The sequence below is a fragment of the Gnatocerus cornutus genome, chromosome 5, assembly GCF_029298725.1.
Source record: "Gnatocerus cornutus isolate USDA-ARS CGAHR chromosome 5, icGnaCorn1.1, whole genome shotgun sequence".
NCBI lineage: Eukaryota > Metazoa > Arthropoda > Insecta > Coleoptera > Tenebrionidae > Gnatocerus > Gnatocerus cornutus.
Window position 1 is genome coordinate 12,418,181 of NC_142237.1, and position 17,690 is coordinate 12,435,870.

At 38.3% G+C, this 17,690-nt stretch overlaps 2 protein-coding genes across 2 annotated transcripts in view; both read right to left on the reverse strand.

Moving 5' to 3' along the window:
- LOC148174643 (uncharacterized) overlaps positions 1-14,799 on the reverse strand; it is a 35,648-nt gene extending 20,849 nt beyond the window's left edge. Inside the window, 1 exon segment of the mRNA XM_088037995.1 lies at positions 14,694-14,799. The gene's annotated coding sequence lies outside the window, so the exon portion shown is untranslated.
- Positions 14,730-15,353, reverse strand: LOC148174644 (uncharacterized). Its single transcript, XM_088038046.1, has 2 exons — positions 15,045-15,353; positions 14,730-14,843 (listed from the first exon to the last, which is right to left on the reverse strand). The coding sequence occupies exons 1-2, from the start codon at positions 15,334-15,336 to the stop codon at positions 14,821-14,823; spliced, it is 315 nt and encodes a 104-aa protein (XP_087894172.1). The 5' UTR covers positions 15,337-15,353; the 3' UTR covers positions 14,730-14,820.
- Positions 15,354-17,690: the final 2,337 nt, after the last annotated feature.

Sequence of the window (17,690 nt, forward strand, 5' to 3'; positions counted from 1 at the left end):
AAAGTGGAAATTTCAAATATTTGTCTTTTCTGCAGTAAAATTGTGCAATTTGGCAGGAAAATTAATACGCAGGCCAAAAATGGTAGTTTTTACATTTTGAAGAAACTGGTGGACACTTTTGGTTCGACTTCAAAATGAAAATTTCTAAAAATTCTGTGCATGGCTCTAAAATTTTGAAATTTGGCACAGTTAATAACCAAGTCGAAAGTAGTAAAACCTCCAAATTTCACTCATTTAGGAAAAAAACTGCCAAAGTTACGGTATTTAATAGAAACTGGTGGACATTTTTGGTTCATCTTCAAAATGAAAATTTCTAAAAATTTTATGTGTGGCTCTAAAATTTTGAAATTTTGCACAGTTGATAAACAAATCGAAAGTAATAAAATCTCTAAATTTTACTGTTTTAAGACAAAAACTTCCAATTTCACGGTATTTAATAGAAACTGGTGGAAACTTTTAGTTCGTCTTCAAAACGAAAAATTCTAAAAATTCTATGTGTGGCTCTACAGTTTTAGAGTTTTGCACAGCTGATAAACAAGTCTAAAATAGTAAAAACTGAACAAAAACTGCCAAATTTACGGTTTTTAATAGAAACTGTTTTTTGACATTTTGAGTTTATTAGAAATGACAAGACTATTGACATTGACAGGTCTGGAAAGAACAACTGTTCAGAACGTAGCCATGGCCCGCCTATTTTTTGTTAATCAGTCACATGACCACAGTGAAGTTGTGCCAACTTTGGAAAATGAAATATCCCAACATCATGTATAAACAAACTAGAATTGAATATCAATGTCCTTGTAATTGTCGGTACTCTTCTCCCAGAAGTACTTCCCAACGATTCCCTAGTCATCTAAACGCAACAAGTGGTATTTCGCTTTGTCATACCTTTAAACAAAACGTCAATGTCTCATCAAAAGTTCCCCGGAGCGAGTCTCCCCGCCTCCATTCACCATCGCCGCGACTGAATGAAGAAAGGAAGAATCATCACTTTGATTCAAAAACAACGATCGGAGTGTTGACCCAATTAGCCAATACATTAACGTGTGTCGTCCAGACAAAAGCTGATCTAGTATATATCAGTCATCAGAGTGATGACTTCCTGGTACGTTTGTTCCACACCTCGAAGAACATTGAAGCTCACACAGCATGAAGAGCTTTTATTAATTTTCAATAGCCATCATTGTTTAGACGGCAGTCGTGGGCGCGTAATTTCTTCTTACCGGTTGAAACCGCCTCACTTCCTGCGGAAATTTAGCAAAAAATCAGCAAGAAAATTCGAGCTATAAAGTTCGATGTTATCGGGCGCGGAAAGAAGGCTTTAGGTGGCTTTAGCTAGGTGTGGTTTAGTGGGGAGTTCCAAGAATCCTAGGTTTAATCTCTCCTTTCAATTTTTAGTCGGAGTGTGTTTAATTATTCTGTTTGTTCGAGATAAGAGCTAATCTTAGGCACATATCTACAAGAAATACTTGATTACGACTGATTATAAAAGACCAAAAAATGCCATACAATAAAATTTGTCACGTAGACAGCGGTAACCTTATTGTCCAAGGCTGTGGAAAAGAGCGCAGCTTATGTTCAATTGATAAGATATGGACGCCAATCAAAAATCAGACAAAGAACGAGGTACATCAACTCGCCATGTTATCTTTTACCTGCACGATTAAATTCGGACGGAAAAAATAAACATTGCCAAAGAGGATGGGTAAGAGCGCGCCATCGCCTTATCTTATCATTAGACCAACACACAAGAAGTGCCAGTAGCTCAAGATCGTGTTATTTTCCTTTTTCGTCGATAAAATCGCTGAAATTACCAAACATTTGGATTTTACAAGAACGAGTTTTGCAAGAGCAAATAAGATAACACGTATCTATTAGTCAGTTCTCTGAAAGTGGGCTGAGTTCGTCGAAGAGTTTTGCCATCAAATTTCGAAAATTCTGGTGCGGTTTCCTAACAGACTTGTTAAGATGAAGCAAAAATTTCGAGCGTTTTTACCAAAATTTGACACATTTTCGTCGTGTAATTCGGTCCTGTTGCAAATGTTGCATGCAATGGCGATATGTGCGAAAAATTTTCTAAAAACTCTGTGTATGGGTCTAAAATTTTGAAATTTATCACAGTTAATAAACAAGCCGAAAGTAGTAAAACCTCCAAATTTCAATTTTAGGACAAAAACTCCCGAATTTACGGTATTTAATAGAAATTGGAGGACATTTTTGGTTCGTCTTCAAAATAAAAATTTCGAAAAATTCGGTGTGGCTCTAAAATTTTGAAATTATGCAGAGTTAATAAACAATTCTAAAGTAGTAAAACCTCCAAACTTCACTGCATTAAGACAAACACTGCCAAAGTTACGGCATTTAATATAGATTGGTAGACCTTTTTGGTTCGTCTGCAAAATGAAAATTTCTAAAAATTCTGTTTATGGCTCTAAAATTTTGAAATTTTGCACAGTTAATAAACAAGTCAAAAAGTGGTAAAACCTCCAAATTTCACTGTTTTAGGACAAAAACTGGCAAAGTTACGGTATTTATTAATAGAAACTGGTTCATCTACTAAATACCGTAACTTAGATTTATCACAAATCCAAAGTAATTTGCCTTTTAAATTGTGTGAAGACATTAACTTTGAGTTAGTCCCCAAAATTAAAGGCGATAAATTCGAAATTGTGGGAAAAACCTATAAAACCAAACAGAAAAAGCACTTTATTTAATCCTTTATCAACCAAACCCGATCAAAAAAAAATCTAGATTTCGTTATCAATGCGACAATATCAGTTTCTGTGCAACTTTTACCGCTTTGTCTCCTGGACACCTTATTATTATCAATATTATCAACACGTCTTTGGCAATCGGGCAGAGGTCGCAGCCCGCGCAGTCTACACACACAAAGCCACTTATTCTTATCTATTTAACGATCACAACGTATGGTGACTGGAACCAACGGCTTTCCGTGCTTTCCGAAACACGAATTCATCACGAAATATGCACCTATCCTAACCTCATTACGATAAATCCAATAAAGCAACTTACTGAAAAAAAAATCAAGCAGGATGTGACCACTGACTGTCAATCCATGCACCCATTGGGGGTTATTCCGTACGAAATGTCATTCCAAGTGTCATTTTTCAATTGTTTTTCAGTGTTGCCATACAGTGAAACAAAGTCATAGCCTACCGGTTTTTGAAAGTAAACAAATGGTGGAGGAGCCCGCCGACTAGATTCTGCTGCTTCAATTCAAAGAAGAATTGACGCTGCTCGTTTTAATATTTTAATTTTACGATAATAATTTTGCAAACCAAAATATGGTTTTACTAGTCACGTCGATTTCTATTCCACATTTGTAATTCATATTAAAACGTGTTGGTTAATATGAAAGAACATTAATTAATGAGAAAGTCCGTTTTAATGGCATCTACAAGGCCTTGCATTTTCGACAGGTCCGAACTGTCATAAAATGATATTTTGCAAACTACAAAGTCAAAATCGAACGTTTTTTGTTTATTTAAGATCCTTTGACTGATTATTGGTCAGAAACACACTTGAGAAAATTTCAAAACAAATTGCAATCGTGATAAGAGTAAAAAAAAACAAAACAACAAATTTGTTAACACGAAATTGTAATGAAAAATTTGAAGGATGTCAATGTTACCAACATGACTGACAAGTACAAGGTCTCCTAAACGGTGATAAATTAGTGACTTAATTTTACCAACCAAACAAAATGAAAAGAACTGTGATAACTTAATCATTCAGTTTAGCACATCTTATTGGTCGAATTTAGTGACCACATATTGACTTATTAGACAATTAACCTTCTGGAAATGGTTGGCAAGGACCTTCAATCGTTTATAACAACCTTTAGATAACAGTTATGTAATGGATAATTGATAAACCGCCATTTGTCTTCATCAGTTTTGAAGAGGGCGTTGAAGCAGGTTAAACGTCATTGAATAAGAGCTGCGACCATTGAAAAATTAAAATGAGAAAAGCGAGCTTTTACGCATTAATCCGTTTTCCCTTTTCTCTCCGTATCTTTGTGGTGTTTCCTTTATTTCCCGATGATGCAACTCGTGTTAACAAACAGAATTTCAAACAATTTCGCCGTACGTGCCCGTTCCACCGAATCTTTCCTTAGTCGACAAAACGTCGAAACAAAACCTCTTTTGACTATTTAGAAAATTGTATTGTGAAATTTCGCTTCGACTTCTTCGTTCTTTAACCATAATCGCTCCTCCATGAATATTCAAGGATGGTCTTAGAGCTCGTCATGAATAAACGTATCACGAAGCAAACAACACCATAAATTTCATAACACGTGCCGTGTTAAAAGCGCATTTAACACATTTAAGAACTAATAAGACAAAGGTTTAAATACTCGATGGCCTCACACGTAACAAAGAAACAATTATCGCCGATTAGGGGATCACATGGCTGACGTCGACTCATCTCATAATCACCGACACTGACATCATTTGTTTTCTTCGATTGGGCGAGGTAGAAGAAGGAAATTAGGGAAATGACGTGTCGGTAAGAAATTGATGGTTATGAGAATGGCTAATTGATGGGTGCGAAACGTGTTGTTTGAGGCGGACCGCGACCAATAACGAATTGAACCAGAGGCTTCTGAATGAGTCGTTTAAGCGGTTTCTTGAGGAAAGTCAATGCCATGTTGGTTAGACCGTCGAAGATTGGGACGGGATGATGTCACTAAAGCTATTTTCTTCAATTTTGTGACAGTAATGACGTCTCATTATCTCGCCTTTTAACGAACGCAGTAATTACCACACAGACCTGGAATTGTTATGGTCAAGAGTAAACAATCAAAGAAATCAGAGTAGAGCAGTGACTAATGGCGATGAGGTGTTTTGCTTTCCTATGCACCTATGCAAACGTTCTTCGTTCGATTTCTCGCTTATTTTTTCAACAAACTTGTGTTATTATAGCTCATTTTACGCAGAATTTCACGTAAATTCCAAAAAGGTAAGACTCGTTGAGATCGGTCCACAAATAACAAAGTTATTAGCTATCAAAGTTTCATATATTGAATTTTGAGTTGAAAAATGATTAAAATCGGTAAATTCCCTCTAAGAATGCAAAACCAAAGCCGCGAAATTTAAAATTACCCGATCCGCAGATATGCCAATTAGCCGTTCATACTTGAAGTAGTCCTCATCAGACAGTTTACTCTCGTCCACTCCCGCAATAGTAAAATCGTGATCCGATAAAATCTTCATTCAGAAAAAACTTCGTTTATCACAATGTTCTAAAAATAGCAAAAAACGGCCGCTCATTTAGCAACCTCTCCAACGTGTTGCACAACCACTCTCGACCCATTTCTGCGCCAACTAATTACTCCAAACCGCACTTCTTCGAAATAAAAACGCGCCAAAACGCATTTCCAATTGCTCCACATCCGAAATTCGCCCCTGCCAAAAAGTGCAGCAATTAAACCGCGTCTCGCCTAAATTCAAGCCTTCGCTAATCCCTCATTATCTCGGCGTGTTGCAAGACAAAATGACGAAATTCTTCTAAAAACAGTGACTAAGAAAATCGATATCGCAATCGGCTCATAATCTTTGCATTCCTGCAAAAGCAATAAACTTCAACAATCGTAATTACTGATAAGATTATTCAAGCAGACTGAAGATTAAAATCGTTTCTTGTTTTTCACAACTTTGTTTTTCCGAAGCAAACAGAAGGAAGTCGGATTATCGTGGAGGTGGGCGAGGCTGCTGAACACACGTCGCCATTGATAAAGAAAAATGGAGGAGCGGAAGAACGGAACTGCGAAAATAGAAGGAGCGGAGGTCTTCTGGTGGTTTAACGGATTTGGAACGGGAATTCCGAGATAAGATAATGACGCCAAAAGCACAAACATTCCCGAAAAAATTCTTACAATTTTATTTAATTAACTTCCTTAGATCTGTCACTGTCAAAGTGGTACTGAGGCCGTCAAGTTCAAATTATTTTTAACTCCGTCTGTATATTTCCCTATTTTATTGTTTCTCACTAAAATGATTTAATTTAGGAACGTTATCCAACAGAATTGGCCGAAGGCCCAAACCGCTGTCATCTCAGTTCCGCGAGTTTCAATTTTTGACAATTTGACATTTGTTCCGCCACTGCCTAATCAAAGTTGGCGTTGGCGATTTGACATCCCAATTGAAGAATTTAATTTCCCAGTGTTGCCAATCGTTTCCAAGCAAAACAACTCCGATTCAATAAATAAGTTTTAATTACCTGAAGTAATTAAAATCGGAAGGCGTTGAAGGCGCCGCTATTCCTTCTTCCTGCTGTTGATCGAAAAGAGGACAAAGCGATAAGGTGTACGCGTCCATAACTCGAACAAATGCCTTTGTGTATGTTACCTACCTGTAATCTCATAAATACAGGCAATTAGGCGCCAAGTCTTTGTTTCAAGTTATTACACGGCTGATCGTCTTATCGCCAACAAACCATTGTCATTCTAATACAGGTGCAATGAATCGAAAGAAAATCGAATTTCGTTCTTTAAATTTTTCTCGCCTGGGTTATCTCGAATTCTAAATCAAGTTCTTCCTACATTTTTCGTTTATGGACGATTGTTCGATTGGGTCCACGTGCGCGATCTTCGGCTCAACGACTTCTTAAAGGTCCAGTCAGACGCATCGTGACTCATTTTGGAAAATTATGATCGTTTTTTTTTATTTCAATTCGATTTTAAAAATTCAAAAAACGGTTCAAAAAATGGAAATCGCAGATATCGAAAGAGAAATGCAAAAATATTCAAAGATTCGGCGGAATCCGATAAAAATCCAAATCCGATAAAGCGAAAGAATTATTATTTAGTCTTAAATACGTTTATCTAAATTGTTCCGTCAAACGTACTTTCAAAAAATTGGATAAAACGAAAAATTTCATGACTAAAAAAACTATGTCAAAGTTCTGAGGTCGATATTTCGCGTATTTTTCGAGTAAAGTTATTATAGCTCATTTTACAGAGAATTTCACTTAGAATACAAAAAGGTGAAACTCGTTAAGATCGGTCCACAAATAACTGAGTTATGGGCGATCAAAGTTTCGGATATTGAATTTTGAGTTGGAAAAATTTCAAAGTTCGATATCTCCGAAACTACGAAAGATTTTGAGAAACGGTTTTCACCATCGATTTTCTAGGGTTATTTTATTTTAGAAACTGCCCTCAAAACTCAAAAATTCGATGGTTAATTTTTTGGGCAAAAAAAATGTTCGACTCAATCGATGAAAATTGTTCATTTTTTTTATTTTTGACCATAACTCGTAAACTATTTGTCCGATCGATCTCAAATTTGGCCAGTTGATAAATTTTGAGCTCCTCTTTCGATTGCTGTAAACACAAAGATATTAAACGTCGTTTTCACCTTAAAAACAGTGATTGAAAATCACCCCAAAATGACCTCTTCAAAACAGTTTTCGGACAATATCTCGTTTATTTGTGAAACTGAATCCAAAGCCGCCAGAATTTTTAATTTTCGTCAACAAATAACTGAGTTATGGCCGTTTGAATTTTTGGGTTGTCGCCAGAGTTTCGAAGGTTCAAAACCATTTTTCCTCAATATCTCAAAAACTACGACAGATCGAAAGAAACAGTTTTCACCATCGTTTTTCTCGCATTTTTTAGCTAAGAAACCGTTCTTAGATTTTCCAAAAGTCGAAAGTTGGATTTTTTTGTAAAAAGTCCTAAAATCGATATCTCGCTTATTTTTTAAGTAAAATTAAATTATTGTAGCTCACTTTGCGCAGAATTTCGCGCAGATTCCAAATAAAAATTCGAAATTCACATCCGCAACAAATAACCGAGTTTGGTAATTAATGCCCGATCAAAGTTTCGGATAGTTTCGTCATATTTTAATAGTTCGTACGACTGACCCTGACGCAAAACCAAACTGTCCTAGAAAAACCCTAAAAACAAAAACCTGCTGCTAACGTAATTAATCGAAACATGCCCCACAAACTGAACAAATTCATCTCACTTCACTTTATCTGACATTTTCATCAGAAAATGACAGTTTATCTTCATTAGTCGTGTTTACTGTCATTTATCTGACTTATTGATTATAATTGACTTCAGGTGTGAATTAATGTGGTAATATAACGACGTGTTTATGGTATTAAAATGTTCAGTGACATAACCGCTGGATGTAGAAATTCAACGCTTGTTTTACTACCGGGAATTTATGTCATACAGTTGGCAAGATTGAGCTTTTTGTTGCACGCAGTGTCATCATCAGTGGCTCAAATTCAACGCGATTAATTAGTCATTCAAGTGTTGGTAGCTCTGCAAATTCCCGATTTATCGTCAAAAGTGCCTCCCGAAGACATCCGCAGGTCCTGAATTATAGAATTGGCTCGGATAACGATTTTTCGTCCCTCCTTCACCTGTCAAAACGTAAAAGAGAACGAAGCGTCCCTCGTGTGCTCCTGTCCATTGTTGCAACCGAGGGCTGTCGGCGTAACGCCGAATTCCGGCCACATCAATTTTCATTGCGTCGCGGAAAAACCGTCCGTACGTCTGGGATAGCGACTGGTAAAATTTATTCATGACGGAGCCTTTGCCAACTTCCTGATACAAGATGTATTTTTACCGATGGATCGATGGAACTACAGCAAGAGGAATGTTGCGAACTTGAGGCGAAAGAAAACACAGGTGTTGGACGGCTAATTTGTTAGAGGGATGGCAGGATGCCAAGACACTGCGCGTTGTTTGGATCCGTCCCTGGTTAAGGTCATTCGCGGAACGGATTTAGAGGTTTCAGAGGAGGAATGCGCCGAGGTTGGCTCTTCCGAAATTTCAAAATCAATTCTCTACAGTTGTCAGTTCCGTTTTCTCTTCACATTCGAACCACTTTATTTCTCAAGTGGACGTATTGATGTCGGAGGAATAAAAGTCGAACTTTATTCTTCCTCTAACTTCATCAACTCTAAACAGACTGCCAAAGTGTTGTCTCCTCGAAAAATTTCGATATTGTAAACGTCGCATAATTGCAATAAATTGACGTGTAATAGAAACAAACCGAATTCTAAAGACGAATTTCCGGTGACTACCAACCGGAAACTTTACTTACTCACCCTCAAGCGCAAAGCAATAAAACTTCGGAGAGTTAGCAAGATGCACAAACAACTGTTTTATTACGATTTATTAAATTGTTAAATCTAATTAATTTTCGCACGTAATTTGGGGTTGTGAAGCAATTACTCTAATTGGAGGCGTCCCGAGCGATTTTTTCAACGCCTCAACAAAACATGAAACGTATGTCTCTGTTTGAACGCTACAGATAACTGTCAAAAATTGAGGTTAATTGTCATTTCTCAATTGTGGGTTTTGAAAATGTTTATCAGTTACCATGGAAACTTTAATTGTCGCTTTGATGCAATGCAAAAATGGAGACCAAGATGGCGGAATTGTGAAAATCTGTCATTAAAAGCTTTGCAAAATCTCCGTTTGGTGTCAAATTACTTGACAGAAACAAAAGACTGTTTATCAAATAAAAACTTGACTTGAAATTTCACAGCCAACTGAGGATGAGTTTTTTATCGACATAATTTATGATCAAATTTATTATTCTAAACGATAAATAATAGACAATGTGTGATAAATTATGTTTTCCAATATTCATTCGTACATTTCCCGTATTGATATTATTGTTAGTTTAATCACCGATAATTAATCTCACTCAAAAAATAAGAAAATACGCATTCTGACAGGTCAGTTTTTATCTAGACCATCAGTTGTTTTTCAAGGACTACTAAGACTACTATGAATCGAGTTGGCGAGCTTGTCACTTTGACACATTAAGGTTAGAATCGTCTCTGCTGTCACTCTCGAGGTCCCAGTGTTACCAACATGTTAAAAATTCAAGGCTTACTACTCTACAGCAGGAAATCAATATTCAATTGCAGGAACTAGCCCGTATATAATTGCCTAAAATTACGCTTTTAATGCACCACCAGCAAACTTTCGCCCCTAACAAGCTGTTCACTACAATCAACAAGTTGCTAATAATTTACGACACTTAAGCAACCGCGTCCTGAGACGGAAACGTCAAGACAACCATCAGAATCTGCAAATAGGTTGATTAGCCCCAAAACTCACTTTTTTGCCCCAATAAATTCATTCTGCATGTGCGTGCAGGTCTGTTTGTCCCCGCGGAACCGTAAGGATTCTCATGGCGGTTGCGTTGACGCAAAACCGTGTCAGTGGTGTTTGTGTGTTTTTTTACCAGTGAATATGAGAACAGGAAATTAAATTTAGATCAGGGCATTTTGGCGGACCGCGGATGAAACACCATTTTGGTGGATTTGGTTCAAGAACGCCGAAGTTTCGAGAGAACGAACAATAGGACTAAATAAGGTGTGATCAAATGACACATGACGAACGTCAGCAGAAGTGTTTGAACTCTCATATCTCACGATTAGACAATGCGGAAGGTGCAAGATAAGAACTTTACAGGTATTTCCAAGTCTTGTGAATTGCCAAATCTGCCGAAATTTGTTGCGCCACGAACCGTCTTATCAGGTTTTCTAGCAACGTGTTTGGTTTCTTTGTTCTAAATGAGAAGTTGAGAGAGTTACCCATTTTTTAACCACCCTGTATAATAAGTAACACACAATTAAAAGAAACGCGATTTTCCGCCCACGAGAACGTAAAATTTTGGCAACGACCCATGCTACAGATAAACGGAAATTGACGCTAAAATTAAAGCAAACTTGTGTTTGTTTGACTGTGAAGTTAGCAATATTTAGGTCTACGTAATTAACAACTTCATGGTGGAAAATTCATGGGTGTAAATTGGACTCGCAATTTTTTAGGGAGAAAATTAGGGGAAAATTGAATTGAACACGTCAAAGTTTCGTCAAGGTCAAGCGGTTTTGCTACCAAATGCTGAGGATTAAAATTGGTAGAGGCTGCTGCCAACTTCACTTTTTAATAAGCTCTAAAGGCTTTTTTCCGGCAGTGAACTTTTTGCAGGCGCCAAATTTGAAATGCGGCTCTGTGATTGGTCTTTCCGTATGCTGGTTTTTAAGGTCCTGCGAAATGTCAAACTAGATTTGTTGTGGAGACATCTATGAATAAAAATTGACATGTAACCACTACAGGTAACTAACTTATCGACTTCAAATCCTGCTGTCTGAAATTGCTCCTTTGTAAACCGGTAAACTCTCTGCAGGAAAAATAACCTATAGAACTGTCAAGAGAAATGTTCTTTCACAACCCAAACTTTTCGTGGGCAAAAACAAATGACAGAACGTCTAAAATAGCCTTTATTTACCAAAATTTTATAAAAAATTGAATTACTTTTTTTGAGTTTGTTTGCTCGCAACTGTATTCTATCTCATAATTTAGTAATTTCGTAGCACTATGACAGCTAGAATGACATTTTGTAATGAGATACGAATAATCGCAACGGCGTCAGTCACCAATTGTTTAGTCAGTAACATCCCATCTATCGATTTTGACATTTCCGAACTGTTTGCAGATCTACCAACTCATTTGCTATCCAATAGCCGCCGATAGCGTAATTATTTTAGCAGATAATTAATTAGTTCTAATACTCCCTAGAAGGTATTGTTTAGGGATTTCGCATTTATGAATAAACAAACCTCGACAGTTTCAAACTCAACCAATCAAATATAAAATCCCCATCTTCGCATCTCCTCAAATCAGCAGTCCCCAGCCATCCCGCACCGTCAACAATTCTTAATTGCTCCGATTACCATCGCCTATAAAATTATCAGAATGAGGCAACAATGCCCCGATTATCCTCCTCAACTCCCGTCGTTGAAGAAGGTGGATGACACAATCCCGCATTGCGGACAATATCCGGCCCTCAGCAGGTCAGGAAAGAATCGTCCCTCGCTCCCCCCGGCACCTCCACCTCCTGGGGATGACGCAGGTGGCGGAGCTGGGCCTGCAAGGGCAGTAACACGCCGAAGACCAGCGATCAATACCAAAGTCTGCTCTCAACAGCAACGCAGCTGGCTGGGGCGTTCTCCCTTCTTGTTCGAAGAAACGAGCTCTTTTTACAAACAGAGATGGATGGAGGGTTGGACGACTTCTGGAGTTTGTTTGAATTTTGGCGCGTTCAAATCACCGGCTGGGGAGGAAATCGATTCATTCTTTTAAACGAGGGAGGTCAATGGTAGCGGGAAAATGATTCGTAAGCTCGTTTCTTTTGGGCTTTCGCGGAAACGTGCGCGTGCTGCTTCTTGCAGACGGGGCAGTGGCGTAACCGACTGTGATGCAGAAAGCTGATGGAGCTGCGTTTTTTACACGTTGGTAGCCCTGTCTGTGAGGTTACGTTCGGAAACAGTGTTGCAAACTATACGGACTAAAACTCGCTAGTATTTGCTGGGAAAACATGCAAGTTCTTGCGAATATTTATGTCTTGTAAATTCAGTAGTATTTGCCGTCTGATTATAAACATGCGTAACGAAAATCAAACAGCACACGAAGTAAATAAATATTCAAATATAAATAAAAAATACACAATGAATCATTTCTTGAAGACTTTAATTTCTAGTGGAAAAAATTTTTCCACAATCTTCTCATTATTTTGTTTGCACGATAATCATGTAATAAGACGATTAATTAAAAAACAAGAGTTCATTTCTTTGCACAGATAAACGCGGAAGTTGTGCAAGATGTAAACGCGCATTTTAACACATTTCTTTGCTTATGAACCTGTTGAATAATAAAATGATTATAACCCCGACCTTGACCATTTTCCTGACTTCTTTACCAACTTCTTCGCCCGATATTACGTACAAACAACTTAATAGCGCGGCACGAGCCACCTTTTGCAATTAATTATGAATAAATATGCAAAAAGCAAATGTCCTCGTCTCGTCTCGAAGTTAATCCACTTTTTCTGCCTTCCAAGAACTGCAGAAAAATCCTTCCAGTCACAATGTCCTTGAACTACGACCCGCTTTTAAAGACTGGCGCCATCTCCTGGTGACGAATTAATTCGGTTAATGAGGAGAAATGTGACACAGTTCGGGCAGAAGACTTGAAAAGGTGAAGAGGTTCATGGACGTGGGGAACAATGGTCATGTTAATTCAATAAGCGGCGTTTTTCGTGTCTTCCGAGGACGCGGCGGATTGGGGTTGAACTGATTTATTGGGGCTTGCTTGGACGGATGAGGGCAATTTGATCGGATAAAACACGGAAGAATTTCACTTGTGTTCGCTGCCCTGTGTGCTTTGTTGGAAATTTAAGGTCTCTAGGTTGGCACCATTATACCCCCAGAATGTCAAACTAATTTAATTCCACAGTAAGTATATAGGCCGAACTTCCACGATCGTCTTTTGTACCCCAAAGCCCAACTCACATAGCACCGCCCTTGCAACATTTGCAACACCACCGAATTACACGATGAAAACTATGTGACCTTGGGGAACATTTGCAACCCACCCAAATGCACTGCAACGTCGACTTTTTCAAAACACTGTTATAATCAAAATCCCTCTGGTTTCATTAAGTCACTCAATGTCTCCCTGACAGATTGAGGTTAAGTATGAACATGTCTGTTGACAGGTCCTTTATCTTCATTTCTGGCAGTGCTACCAACATGGAAAAACTTCAAGGCTTGCTCAAATATTTCCGGCACTGAAACTTGTGTGAATATGTAACAAGCAGGTCCAACTTATCTAACTCGGTCAATGGCAAAAAGCGACGCAGTTGCAGGTAAATATAAGTCCATTTTGCGGCAATTAAATGCAATTATGAACCTTAAATTTAAGGGCACGTGGCCGAGTTGCTTCACAAATAACAAATATGTCGTTTATGAAATTAATAGATTCATGAATATGAGGCCAAATAGATGGGACATGGTCTAATTCGACAACAATTTCAAGGTTGCATTCATCAGTTTCTTGCAGTCGCAAATCTAGCACCTATGCGGACAAACTCGCAAGTGCAAGAGAAATTTAGGAAAAAACGCGAATATAGGACACTCGTCTGGGATATTTGAAGTGTTTAGATGGCTTTCAAGTACCAATATCTTAATAATTGCAGCGTGTGTCTTCGTGGTAAAAAGTTCGATGGAGCGTGGACGGCTAAAAGCTTTTTTGATAAAGAAGAGACACATAAATTATGACAGAAGAGTGAATGTTCACTCCATTACAATAAAAATGTAGTTTCATGTTGGTAGCACTGCTTCTTTCCCCAAAAGACAGTTTCAAGTTCTAGGGATAAAAGAGGCACCACCATTAAAAAAATGACTAGAAGGCGGTGATAATAATATTGACAATTGTAAAATAATCGAAAATCGCAACGCCGCTACTTTTCCATTGTCCGAAGTTTTTCCTGATTAAACCGCTGATTAGCGCGTGGGTGAGTTTCTTGTCCAATTCCAGCGCCGTCCGTGACGCGGCGGCATCCGGCGCCAGCGCTGTGCCCCCCTCGTCCATCCCACGCCTCCGCCACTGCCGTTCCTCAAAGACAAACTTTGCATTTTCCGTGCTTTAGCACGTCACGACGCCGCAACGAATTGTAAGAGCGTTCGCACATGTTTCGCAAGCCGTTCCGCGAGTGTTTACATCTCCGCCCACGCCGGCCATTAAAAATTCATCCTAGTGGAGGAAACGGCGCTCAAGAAAAAACCGGAAAGCGTCCAACCGCCGATGCGGACGTGACGTCGTAACATCGCTGAAGGAGGAAGTCACTCACCTGGAGGTGTTCCCGAGGGCGCTGTCCAGACGCTGGCTGAAGAACACCACTTCACACGCCATCCAGTTCTCAATTGCGCCGACTGTTGTGTGCGGTGCTGCCTCCCACCCGCGGCTTCCACGTTGCGTCACGTCGCGCTTATCCAGGACGCTGCAAGAAGCAAATATAGACGACAAGACCTAGATATGTGTGCGCAAGAAGATGGCACGTGGAGAAAGAGGAGGCGACGATAACGATTGCTCAACGTCCTCTCCTCGGCGTGATAAGAAGAACGCGAGACGGGTTTCACTTCGCTTCGCAAAAGCTTTATTTAACTCGGGTGATGCTATTTTTGGGGGCGTATCGACCTACCTAGTGTTGGGTTGCTGCTTTTGGGAGAAGAAGACACGAAGAGGTGGAAACACGAGGCGATTGCTGGTGAGGTCGAAGCACAACTGGCGGTACTGCATTCACATCCGGTGTGATAAGAGGACAGTGGCGTGCATTGGGAGCGGGATGGTAACGCGGAGGAACACAAGTTTCTTTGAACACTTTTCAAAAACAAACACTGCAACCACAGACGCCAAGTCGCATTGAGAATTTGAATCGGTTGGCAGCTCTGTCCGCTCCGAAGCCGGCAACTTGACAGTTTGAGGTTAAACATTGGGACATCACAAAATGTCAACACAGGGCCTACTCAGCTTCCTTTCGAAATGTCGAACGCGAAATGTCAATTTTGCAAATTTTTGACAGAACGTCACCTCGGTAACCAACACCATGGTTACAGCCAAAGCCGCGTTGATGAGTCACGTGGGACTCATATTTCCACTTGTTGGAATATCAGTGTCACAAAACCTCCACTAACTTGTAGTTAATTACATATTACTTATCTATTGGTGTTTGGAGCCAACTTATGGATTTTCGAACAATAGAGAAACTCGATGCGCGACCCGACGCGGAAATCCAATCTTACATTTTAGAATTGTAGACATAATTCTTCCTATAATCGCATTTATTGCGCAATAATATCTTCGTACGAGTTAAATTATGGGCGTCTTTGAAAGTTCGTGCAAAAATAAAAAGGCAGACTTACAGTGTTGGCAGCATTGCGTGTTTCACTGAAGTCAAGTTACTGGATGTCATTTGGCATGACAGTTGTCAAGTGTCAAAATTCCGTAATAAAGCAGTGGTACCAACACATCATAACTTCGAATTTTGACAGCTTTTGGTAATAAAATTACCAACTTTGAAATTCAAAAATTTAAGATTTCGCAACTAGCTGACCCGAATGCAACTAATATGCAAAGGCCACGCATAATAACATCATCAGCATCCACCTGTGCTGATTAGGTACATCTCATGAAGAGATAATATTTGTACAATCGATGTTCTCATTACCCCGTTTTTATCGCACTTATCTTATAAGCAAATACTGAATAACTTATATCAGAACTTATCGTATTTCTTCGTTATCATTTAAAAGTTAAACAGTCCTACCTTTAAAACGACTATCTTGATGATACAGTGTGGCGACGAATTACAAAACAAAAAAATATAAAGCTACTTCCGGTATTGTAGGAAATGTCATTCGATTCTTTATGTACAACTTTAAAGTAGCACTTTATTAACAGAAAAGTGTGTAATTTACTTTATTATGAACGGACTTTGTTAAATAGTGTACTGAAGGTACTTTTAATTATAACAAGACATTAAACAATGAATTTCGAATAAGTTTACTAAGAAGTAATTATTGTTATTATATAATTTATGAGGTAAAATTACCCTTTTTACAGAAAAAAAATTACAAGATGAAGTAGAATACATCACATTCTGGTTATTATGAGTGAGTTTTGATTAGTGATGCAACTTGTTTTAACACTTCTTTTACACATTCAAGGACACTGTTAAAAACCCCACCGACGTTGATAAGACCGAAGAATTTGACTGCGTGACTAAAATGCGATAATTATGATAATGCCGGTTTTTACCGTAGCAGAAAACTACTTAAACTTTTTAAAATAAATCATATTTTCTATAGTCGGATTTTTCTAACTTTAGTTTAAATCCCCCCGCATGAACAAAAGACGATCGGAATTTGTCGTATCAACGATGGTAACGAACGGTTCTATATTTTTCTATTTTCCTGCGATTTGAAAGGGATAAGTTAGATCCCTGTAGTGAATACATGTCAATTTTGATTAATAGATGACTCCACAACCAAATGTCTAGTTTCCGGTAATCTGCGACAAATCACGGAGCCGCATTTTAAATTTGGCGCTTAACAAACATTTGGAGTTTGATTAATCGTGAGATTTACGTCGATTCAAATGTCCATAGACGAATAAAACCAGCAATTTTTAGATACTTCTTATCCCTTAAATTTTTCAGAACCTTCAGATGGATCAGATTTAGATTTTTTTATTAGATTAGGTATGTGGCTTCTTCAAATCATTGATTCTTTAGATCTCAATTTTTGATTTTATGGATTTCCTTACAGTTATTTTAGGTCGCAAATGTCCACTTTGGCAATTATTTTTATATTTAAAGTTGAAATAAATGAATTAGCTTTGGAAATTTTAAGATGGCAAGGTTGGCATCATTATCTCCCCAGAATTTGACATTTGTCAATATATTTAGTGCGAGCCCTTGAACTGTTCCGAGTGAAGCCAAATTCCCCTCAAATGCGACTGCACTGTCAAAAACGGTAAGAAACAATTGAATTTCGACATATTACATTGATGAACCTAAACGATCGTTTTGTACCCTAAAACCCTAATCACGTGACACCGATATTGCAACATTTGCAACAGGAACGAATTACACGATGAAAATTTACAAGTTTGTGACGTTGGGTGAGCATTTGCAATTCAAACCAACTGCAAATTCGTTTCTTTAGTCTCAGATGTTTTTAGCCATCAGATTGAATTTATGGGACTCGTAAGTTTTCTTAGGTTAATAAAGTGTAAAGCATCCTTTATGTTTTTCATTATTACTGTCACTTTTGACAGAAATGATTGA